Below are 11,076 nucleotides of genomic sequence, written 5' to 3'. Positions count from 1 at the left end.
ACGCCGCGGCGAGCTGGGGCGCGCCCTCCTCTCGACGCCGCGCAGTCCAGGCAGGCGGGGAGGGGCGGCGGGCGGGGCTGGGGGCGGCGGGCCCGGGCCTGAGGGTCCGGCCCGCGGCTCCACCCGTCCTGTCGGGCCGCGGACGGAGTGGTGTGAAGGGCTGCAGGGCTCCTCGGGTGGGGCTGGGGCTGGGGCTGGGCGGTGGCCGGGAGGCATCGCGTCGCGTCGGTCCTCCCTCCCTCCGGGGTGGGCGGTCAGACGGGCACGATGTGCAGGCCGAAGCTGTCGGCCTGAAGCTTGATGTGGTCCCCGCGGTAACTAGTGGCGGTCATAGGCAGCGGCAGCAGCGGCAGGGGCGGAGCCCCGGGGGGCGGCACTATAATAATAAGGGGAACCTGGAAGTTAACACAGGAGAAGAATGGGCTGGGTGAGAGGACAAACAGGAGAACAAAAAAGGAAAGAAAAGCAAAGACCTCCCCGGGGCTGGGGTCTGGCAGGATCGGGGCAGGGACACCTTGGCTGGGCTACGGGGCCGGTCGCTCCCAGGAGAGCTTCATTCACCGCCGGGAGAGGGACCAGTCGATCGGTGACCGCCGCCGCCCGGCTGGGGGGACCTTCCAGAGGGACACGGGGGGACACGGGGGGGGGCGGCGGCGCAGAGCCTCCTAGCCCCGGGGGAGGAAGAGAAAACGAGGGAAGGGGAGGGAGGCGCGGGCGTCCTCGAGGGATCCCGGGGCCTCGGTGCTGCACTAACAAGCCCGCCCGGCCGGCACCCGAAGGTCGGGTCGCAGGGAGCCGGCCCGCGGGCTGACGCGCTGAGCCGCCGGCCAGCCAGGTGGCGTACTCACTTAGTAAGGCGGGGTTGCTGAATCTCCAAGCCTCGTTGTAGGCCGTGTACTGGGGGTGGCTGTACGGGTTGCCGGAGAACTCGCTCCCTGCGGGAGGGCGGGGGAGTGGGGATCAGACCCGCGCAACGCCTGGCTGGACCCGACGTGCCCCAGCCAGCGGCCTCGCCCGGGGTCGCAGGGACAGGTGCAGCGGGCAGGGCAATGCCGGCTGGGGGCCCGGGCAGACAGAAGCAGAGCGATCCCCCGGGTCTGCGTGGGGAGAGCCCGTGGCGAGGCGGGTGCAGAAGCACTGATGGGCCTCCCACGCCGGCCTGGGGGCTTGGGGTTCCCCGGAGGAGGCGCGCTGGGCCACCCGGGAAGGGCTTGTTCCGGGGTCAGGCGCACCCACCCCGCTGCCCTACCCCAGGGCCTTTTTAGTGGATACTCTGGTTCTAGGAGCGCTAGCCCCATAGGGTGGAAGCCCTGGAAGGTGGCAAAGGAAGGCCCTCGGGAGACTTTGTCCCAGAAAGTCCTAAGAATGGCATCTCAGCACCGTGCCAATGCAAGGGATTGGGACTCTGCTGGGAAACACCCCCTCCGCCTTTCCCTCCGGAGATTCGATGGGGGGGGGGAGCAGCAGGAGAAGGAGGCGGAGGCGGGGGTGGGGGTGGGTGAAGCAGGTGGACTGCCCACCTGTCCGTGAGCGTTGGCGGAGGGCCCCGTGGGCCGGGAGCCCTCGGAAGCTGCTTCCCTCCCTCCTCGGTAGAAAGGCCAGGCCTCCGGGTTTCCCCCTCGCCCTTTCTCCTGTGTGATGACCCCAGACTGTTTACAGTGATCCCTAACCGCGGGTTAAGTAGAGGAGAAGGGGCCCCTCTCCGAGAGGGAGCTGGGTGGGGGTGGGGGATGCAGCCACTGGAAAGCCTGTTTATTGACGAGGAGGGAAAGCATGCGTGCAGCAGGATAATGAGCTTCTGAGCTCAACTGTGACCAAGAGGAACTGAGCTATCTCCTTCCCCATCGCTAATGAAACAAGTGTAATTTCCTCATCAGCACTAGATTCTGTTTAACGACTCCCCCCTTGCCACCATGAGCTCTCTGCAGCTCCCCTCATCCCCACCTCCTTGCAGACACCCCCTCCTTCACCCCTACCTTTCCAAGACCTTCTCCAGCCTCCACCTGCTCACTGCTGGGACCTTCCCAGAAGAATCTCCTTGTCCCCAACACTTCTACCCCACTCCAGGTTTGGGTGGGAATCCCCTCACCCACACATCCCAGCTCTCCTTAGCCAGTCCCAGGAGCTCCCTTCAGCCCCGCTGGTATAGCACCCTGCTGCAGCCTCCCTCTTTGCCACAGCCCATCCCCCCGAAGGTCTGCTTTGCCAGGGCTGCCCCTGGATGGACATCTGGGAATGGGGCCAGGCACCCTCTTCCATCCTCCCCCACCACGAGGGTTGTGTGTCAGGCGAAGGCCGCCAGCAGGAGTGGGCTGCAGGCCCAGAGAGTCTCACCCTCTTTAAGACAAGAGTTTTTTGGTGTTTCTGTGAATAGAAGCTTCAACTCTCTGGCTTCAAGCCCAGCTCCCAGTCTGGGGTGAGAGGTTGGGGAGAGTACAACCTCCAGCTGCAGTCCTCAGACCCTAAGTCTGGCCTCCACCTCCCTGATCCGCACGGTCCAGACCCAACTCTTCTCAGGAGCAACGAGGGGCCTAGGTACCTCTGAGGAGACGTAGAGCTCTAGCTTGTCTCTCTGGGTCTGCCATGCCTCTGTTCTTCTTTCCTTAGGGACTAGCCCCTTCCTCTCCCTGGGGTGGGGTCAGTTCTCCACACTGGTTGTCCCTGTGGGTTGGTGTGGACCAGGATGGCTTTGTCTGAGTGATGGACAATGCCCCTGGAAATGATTCTTGGCTCCAAGTTTCCATGGAAACCAGGGCAGGCTCTTCCAAGCAGTGTCAGCTGGCTAGGAGTGGGCTGGGGCACTGAGCAGGGAGCTGAGGCTGAATGCTCCCCAGGCACAAGCTCCGGTGGGTGGGCACTGGGGAGGGGCCATGACATACAGTGGGATGCATATGAGAGCCACTTCTGCAAACTCCCTCCCTGGGTTGCTCATGAGGGAGGCTGAGGGACCCACTATAGCCTCTAGGGAGAGAGAGGGGTGGGGGGGAAGGGATATTGGGTCTCTTCCCACCCCCAGCCTCAGACTACAGACCACTCAGCAGCTCACCCACAATTTAGTCACCCCCACCCAAATTAGGTAGCTGCAGCATTGTCACCTACCAGGCACCATTCCTGCCAGGGTGGAGGTGGGGTAGCTTCCCTGGCCAGTGGGGGGCACGTGAGGGGGGTAACCAGGCAGAGTGGTGCTCGCCATGTCACGACCTGGAAAAACACAAAGGGGAAGGGGTGAGGCCTGGAAAAGAGAGGCCTGCCTCTGCTCACACTAGGGTACTTCATGGGAAGGAAAGAGCTGTGTGCCGACACGCAGGAGAACATCTGCATGAGCAAGTCCAAGTGTGCCTTTACATGTGTTTAAGCTTATTACCTAAACGTCTGTCCTATGATTGGTCACGCACCTCTGCTCTGTGTAGCGCTTTGTGTCTCTCTGTGGGCATCTACGTGTGTATGTGTTTACCTTTGCTCATGTCTCTTTGAAGCCCAAACCCAGATGGAGAAGGGAGGGAGATGACCTGCTTTTATTCCTCCTTTCCAGCAAGATATTCAGCTGTGGTTTCTCCAGTAGCCAAATGGACCTCTGTCATCTTGCTCACCTCTCACCATCTTTCCTTCAGGCTTGGAGGATACTCCCACCCCCACCATACTGGGCTATTGGGTCTGTCTTGTCCTCTCCAAGTAGAGCTGCAGGTGCTGGGCCTGGCAGGGGCAGGGGTGGGCAGCCAGTGGGCTATTTTGCTATTAGTGTTTATGGCATTTAAATGATAGAAAACCATCCCTGAAGTGAATCAGGAGCTTTGAGAGCCAACAGTTCTGGTGGATCAGATAAAGTTCCACTGAGCAAAACCGGCTCCCCCTACCAGCTGCTGGACTTCCAGCTGCTGGAAACTTCTACTAGCTGGAGTCTGGATAGTGGAAGGCAGGAGTTTCCTTAGCCGTGTCCTGGAGTGAAGGTAAAGCAACCCAATATTAGGGAGCCACCCATAGTCCACAGACATGTCTGGGACGCAGCTACACCTGAGTGCCCTCCCTTCCTTGCCTGTCCCCTCCATCACCATGAAGGAACCACCACCTGCCTTGCAATTTATGCCCCAATCTTTAATGACAATAATTTGCCCTCTCCCCTCTCCCACACTTTCTTGCCCTAGAGACAACGTGGTGCTCTCCTGGGTCCCATTTATCGTCTCCAGATTCCCCTGGTCCTCCTCTTCAGCCTGTGCTACTCTCCATTCTAGTGCCTTTGTCTGACCCTGAGAAGGCAAAGTGTGACCGGAGGAAGTCACAGAACTATGCACATCTGGCCCGGTTCATTATCTTTTCATCAGTTGTCCTAGTCTTCATTCTCCCCATGACTTTTCCAAAACGTCCCTCGCTCTCCTTGCTACGCTTTCCTTGAACTTCACCTCCTCTCCTACTTTTCTGAGATGTGAATTTCCTCACTTCTCCCTTAACACATCTGAGTGATTCATCTTTCTCTAAGTATACAGAGCTACAACTCAGCTTTTTGTATTTGAAGCTGCCTGCTGAACAGTTTTATTAGCTGTCCCACTGTCACCTCAAACCTAACGGGAATAAAAGCCAACTAATCTTCCCCCTGATCAGGTCTACCAACATTTTTGAAGACCACCAAACCAAAAAAATACCTTTGGAATCCTTTTTTTCTTTTCTTTTCTTTTCTTTTTTTTTTTTTTTTTTTTTTTTTTTTTTGAGAGAGGGAGCTAGAGAGCATGAGTGCACTCACAAGCAGGGGAAAGTTGCAGAACAGAGGGAAGGGGGAAGAAGGAGTAGGAGAGAGAGAGAATCTTAAGCAGGCTCCACATCCAGCCCAACACAGGACCTGGGGCTCAATCTCATGACCCTGAGATCATGACCTGAGCCAAAATCAAGAGCCAGATGCTGAACCAACTGAGCCACCCAAGCACCTCTGAAATCCATCTTGATATAGCCTTTATCCTTCCCCTATGGATGAAGTCAGTCACCAAGTGTTACTAATTCCTCTTAGCAATGTCTGTCATATTGACCCCATCCCCGTTTCCTCTACCCCATCTATAGCTCAGCTCCTGAGCGCCTGTCCTTAGTCTGCCATAACAGTGCTTGCCCCCTCCAGTCTATCCCAGCTGTGGATGCCTGGATTTCAACATATCCCTTCCCTTGGGAAAACCATCACTGATTCTCTGCAGTCCACAGTTGGAATCTACACTATGCCGGGCTTTCAAAGCCTCCTGGACACTCCCCCCACCTGATTTTCTTAGCTCTGATTCTCACTCCACCTGATTTGGTTGGACTGTTTTCATAGGCATGTATGCTGTGGAATCTCTGTGCTTTTGCCATATCATTTTCTTCTCCTTCTTCATAGTTTTCCTCTCCTTCCAGTTCAAGCCTTAAAATGCCTACCATTCTACCCATCAGGGAAGTTTCTTTCTTCTAAACTTCTATAGTGTGTGCACTGCATGGGTGACCATGCATTATATTTTGTAAGGCATCAGACCTGTTTCCTGAAATAGACCATAATCAAACTGAGGGCAGGGCTTCTGCTATCTTACATAGTTGAGAAATCAATAAATGATGCTCAGTAAATACTTTACTGGTTGATTCCCTATCACTCTTTTACACTTGTAGCCAATTCTAGTGGGTTGTATTGTTTTCTAATTGTTCCATTGTGTCGGTCTCCTTTTTTTTTCAAGATTTTTATTTATTTATTCATGAGAGACACACAGAGAGAGGCAGAGACATAGGCAGAGGGAGAAGCAGGCAGGGAGCCCAATGTGGGACTCAATCCTGGAACTCCAGGATCACGCCCTGAGCCAAAGGCATATGCTTAACTGCTGAGCCATCCAGGTGTCCCTGTTGGTCTCTTTTGAAGAGGTGAAGGCTGGGACAAAATGTAAATGCTGAAAGCTGCTTTTTCTCTAAAAACAGTTTGAACAAGGGATCATGAATTGTTATAGGATGAGAAAAAATAACAGTGACTTATACTGTGACTCAGCTTTATCATGCAATAGAATGGTTCTCCTCTGTACCTGTCTAATATAGCTAAGATCTTATGTTTCTTAAAACTCAAGAACAGACACCAAAGTGGAACTGTCAGACAAGAGATCACTTCAGACTCTCAGACAGAAGAAAGAATCTGTGTCTGCTTCATTGTGGGTTTTCTTTCACTGACTTCTACTGTTAATAAGTTTCACTCCTCCTGAGCGTCTCTCAGTGGAGTGGGTCTGAAGTGGACAAGGACAGCAATATCTACCAATTCCTTGAGAGATTAATAATATGGTATTTATTGGTCAAATGACCCCAAGACAGAGGAGAGTTAGGGAAGAGGTAGAAGTTTTGCAATGAAAAAGATCTAGAAACCCAATTTCTCCTGGTCCTGTACTCTTAATGCCTACAAAGTAGCCAGGAAAAGAAGTATGCTTCTTTCTTAAAACAAACAAACAAACAACAACAACAACAAAACCCAGGAATTTAAATTTCAGCTGCTTGGTTCCTACAACCTGTCACACATGAATTCCTAGTAATCTAAGGTTTTGTCATACAATTCCCTACCTGGTTTTAGGAGAGAGGAAGAAAGGTCAGATGCCTGGAAAGGTGTCTCCAGCTAACCTGGAGTTACCCTAGTGCAACATTTATTTCCACTGGCTTTTCCCCTCACAAAACAGTCAAGGTAACTTCCAGCATACAGAAACTTTTGCGTGCTGGAAGTCACCCAGAGAACTGTTAATTAAAAGACACATTTCCAAACTCTAGTTAAAAAACTTAATACAGGAAGTGCTTATTCAGACATTTTTCAAATGTGAGGAAAGGCCCATGATGAGGAAGAAGCATACGAGCTTCCTGGTGTTCTTCATACAGCCATGCTGCTGTATCCTGTAATATCAGTATCACGACAAAGAGGTGCCCATCAGGACCCCTGAACCAATAGATGTGCAAGCCACCGCATACAAAGCACCCTCAATGGCTTCATTAGTACACAGGTGACACTTGAAGAGGAGGAAAAAATTGACCAAACTCTTGCCAGAGCCATATATTCTTCTGGAACACCATTGTCAATAATGGAAAACACATACTGCAGGAAGTTTTCAAATTACTAAGACCATCATACCATTTGCCCAGCAGCATTCTTTGAGCAAGCCTCTTTTAGTGAGAGATATGAATGGGTAATGGAATGTGTGCAAGGAAGAATCAACAGAGCACTGCAGATGGATGGACAAAAGGGAGGAGAGATGGGCTCTAAGACTGTAAGCATAACCACCCCCTAAAAACAAACAAGGAAAAGCACAGGAAGAGGAGAAAAGAGCTATATGGCTAAATACATCAGTTATAAAGTATGTTGCACCCAACAGGAGAGAGGAGGTAGGAAGGTACTTTGCTGCTCCCCCCTCCCCGCCAAAGGCCAGTAACAAGACAACAGCACCAAGAATCAACAAATGTATAAAAAACCCACATATTACCAGGGGGTGGGCATTTCGTGTGGGATAGTTGCTTCCTAAGATCACAAAGTTTTAAAGATGGATGAGCCTTCAAGATGATCTAACTTCCTTGTTCTAAAGTTGAGGAAACGGAGGTACAAAGGCATAATGACTTTTTGTGGCCACAGAGCTGGGGAACAAGAGAGCCAAATTTCGAAGCTATGTCGCACCACTCTGCCTTTGATGACAACATGAAGCCAGATAACCCCCAAAAGGACCAAAGAAAAGGAAAAGTCACTCAACAAGCAAAATCTCCTATCATCACTGTCATCATTAAGACGAGGCAAGAAAAACAGGATATAAAGAATAAAATACTGACAGTGAAAGTCTCCAGTAAAACTCCATGGGGTGGAGTATTAATCTCCTTGGAGAGTTTTCTAAAAAACAAAGAGGCTCTTCAAGAAACAGTAGTAGTTGAGAATCTTAAAGTACCCAGAAGTGTTAGAAGCACAGCTCTTGATGAGGGTGTCTTCTCAGTTCAACTGTGGAAGTCCCCAAAGAGTCTACAGCCAATTTCTACAGCAATCACTGCATCTGAATCAGACAGTGCACTTTTGTCAGACATTCCTTACCAAATGGGCCAGATCAAATCAACTGTTTTGGAGAATCTAAGTGCAGTTCCTCTTACAAGTACAGAGAACAGCAAAGTGAATGACTTTATTAAGAAATTGGAAAATTTCAGTCACCAGATAATTTATGCTATCTTAAAAAAAATTTATGCTATCTTGCCAGCTCTTAGATTCAAGGGCAGAGTTGTGTTTCTACTTAATCTAGACTAGCTGGCATTCACTGAACACCATCCTAAATATTTTCTATGTATTATCTCTTTTAATCTTCATATCAACCAATGATGTTGATCTCTGTGTGCGTTTTTTTTAAGATTTTATTTATTTATTCATGAGAGACACGGAGAGGCAGATACACAGGCAGAGGGAGAAGCGGGCTCCATGCAGGGAGCCTGACGTGGGGCTCAATCCCAGGACCCTGAGATCACGACCCGAGCCAAAGGCAGATGCTCAACCACTGAGCCACCCAGGTGTCCTGATGTTAATGTTTTTTTTTTATTATAAAATTTTTTTAATTTATTTATGATAGTCACACACACAGAGAGAGAGAGAGAGAGAGAGGCAGAGACATAGGCAGAGGGAGAAGCAGGCTCCATGCAGGGAGCCCGACATGGGATTCGATCCCGGGTCTCCAGGATCATGCCCTGGGCCAAAGGCAGGCGCCAAACCGCTGCGCCACCCAGGGATCCCGATGTTGATGTTTTTAATCCCCACTGTATAGATGAAAAACTGAAGCTCAGAGGGGCTCAGTATTATGTTTAAGGTTCCACAGATAGTAGGTGGCACAACCTGGATGATAAACCCGGCAGCATATACTTGGGAAGTGATTCTAGAAGGACATCCTTGAACATTAGAGACCCAGAAAGTAGGTATCTGGTCCAGGAAGGTAACCTGGGATTATGGTAGGTGAATTCTTCCTAAAACAACCTATTGTTGCTTCTTGTTTCTTGCATGTTTCAGGTTCTTCCATTTTCTACTGCAAGGATTTTAAACTGGGGTTCACTGATTCTGTAGGACTCCACAGATGCGCTTCACAGAGTCCATATAAAGCCATACATTAAATGTTATAGGCATACATATGTAATATCTAGATGGCTTTTATCATACAGAAGTATTCATGACTCGAAGACTGATAAACACTATTTACCACAAACCAAAAGAACCTCTCTTTGGCATAAGAAAGACACTGATTTGTTTCAAAATACTTGAATTGAAAAAAAAACAAAAAACAAAAAACAAAAAAACAAAATACTTGAATTGTACCAATAGACAAGCTCATATAAAGAACAGCAAAATAACAGGGGAAGGAGCAGAGAGGCTGATCACAAGTGAGGAAAACGTCAGCATCCAGAAGACCCAGGAAACAATAAAAAGGCAGCTGCCAAAGCAGCAGAGATGTTGGGGCTCAGTGATGACTCAGACCACAAGACTTATTAGACATTGATTTATACAGCAAAAGTTCTATTCAGTGAGTGTAGAGATGCTTTTCCTCAGCATCGTTCTCTGAAAATGAGCACTCCTGCTATCCACTTGACACTATGGAGGACCCTAAGGCCAGAAAACATAACTCTTGTTTTACTATCCTATTCTCAAGTTTTGTCTGCTTCTCATAAGGTAGCAAAGATGAAGACATTAAATCGCTCCAAGGTTGGCAGTCTGTGCCTGTATTTGACACAAGCATTTATAATACTTCCAAGCAAACAGTTATTAAATTTGTAATTACTGCCTACATATACTGTACATTTACATTTACTGTACCAATTATGATCGCTTTATTACCAATCCAAAGAAAAAAACTTCAAATCTGGAGAAGCTGCTTTTAAAGGAGAGGAAAAGAATTTTCTACATGTTGCATTTTGTTTCATATCTCCCATGTTTCTGAATCCTCCCCAAGGTTTCTCCTGGGGGTGGTGCAGGGGGGTGCAGGGGGTGCAGTGCAGAGGCATCTGCATGAGAGCCCCCAACTCCAGGCCAGTACCGTGTTGGCCTCAGAGCTCTTCCTGAGCCTTGTCTGCTCTGAGTTCCAGCAGAGGGGGCTGTGCCGGCAGCTCAGGTGGCTGCTCTCCTAGCTGATCTTGCTTCCTACACAGCTAGACCTTTCGTCCCTGCTGTGTCCTAGGCAGATATGCTGCCCACATCTGGGTGGGCTCAGCTGGTCTGACAGCCAACCAGCTCATGCCACCGGTCATGCTATTTGCACCCCTTCTCCTTCCAGCACTCTGCCCTCAACCTGGCTGGGCCGTGGGAGCCTGCTGGCCAAGGCCCCCCAAGAGGTTCCTTTCTTTGAACTCAGCTGGACCATGGATGGAGCTGCAACCTCAGGATACTGAAATGAGGCTAGGGAGTGTTGGGGAGAATCACATTTTCAAAGGCCTGAACGGGAGTCTGGCTATCTTCTAGTCCAATCCCTCATCTTACAGAGAAGGAAACTGAGGCTTAGATAGAGGGGAAGACATAGCAGCCCTCTCCTCCTTCACCTCTCCAAGCTGCCTTCAATACCTCCTTTAGCAAACCTCCAGTGGAGACTGGAGTCCAGCGGGTGCCGGCGTTCCGGAGGCCACCCCCGGCTCACTGATGGGCTCAGAGCACAAGAGCCCCTCATGCTGGGTGGGCAGAGGTTAAGCCTGTTTGCACAGTCTCCCGATACTCCAGGTCTCCCAGTTCCTCTCTGGCTTTATTTTGTTCTCTGAGAGCACTGAATTGTCAGCTCTAATCCTTCCGAAAGTGCAGCGTTTTTCAGGCGCTCTGTGTAAGTGAAACCCTAATCCCAAGGAAGACGGCCACTTAAGCTGCTGGAGCATTAGGCTGCTCTGGGAGCGAGCCCTCAGACTCCCTCCCTCCCTGCCCGGCAGCCTCCCAGCCACTGGGGAGGAGAGGGGGATTCCAAGCTGAAGGGAGCAAAGCCCTCTCAGAAGTAACAATAGTGGCAGGGCTTGCCTCCCAAAGCTCAGGGTTGAAAAAGTACTAGCTTGTCCTGAGGCTGATAGCTGGGAAGGAAGGATTCTGATAACCCTAGGAAAGAAGTGTGTGTGTGTGTGGGGGGGGGTCTT

The 11,076-nt window shown here is 50.6% G+C and overlaps 1 protein-coding gene across 8 annotated transcripts in view; it reads right to left on the bottom strand.

Annotated features, from left to right (window-relative positions):
• Window positions 1–235: 235 nt before the first annotated feature.
• PAX2 (paired box 2) overlaps window positions 236–11,076 on the bottom strand; it is a 79,726-nt gene continuing 68,885 nt past the window's right edge. For 4 of the 8 annotated variants that reach the window (XM_055299977.1, XM_055299980.1, XM_055299976.1 and 1 more), the window contains 3 exons: window positions 3,100–3,201; window positions 849–935; window positions 236–395 (listed from right to left, as the gene is read on the bottom strand). In XM_055299977.1, the coding sequence (XP_055155952.1) occupies window positions 319–395; window positions 849–935; window positions 3,100–3,201 (266 nt within the window). In that variant the 3' untranslated portion in view covers window positions 236–318. Of the gene's footprint in view, window positions 396–848; window positions 936–2,875; window positions 2,962–3,099; window positions 3,202–11,076 lie in introns of those variants that run through there. The other 4 variants (XM_055299981.1, XM_055299975.1, XM_055299978.1 and 1 more) reach the window with 2 other exon arrangements.

The sequence above is a fragment of the Nyctereutes procyonoides genome, unplaced genomic scaffold, assembly GCF_905146905.1.
Source record: "Nyctereutes procyonoides isolate TBG_1078 unplaced genomic scaffold, NYPRO_anot_genome, whole genome shotgun sequence".
Classification (NCBI taxonomy): Eukaryota; Metazoa; Chordata; class Mammalia; order Carnivora; family Canidae; genus Nyctereutes; species Nyctereutes procyonoides.
This window is presented reverse-complemented; position numbering and strand designations above follow the sequence as displayed.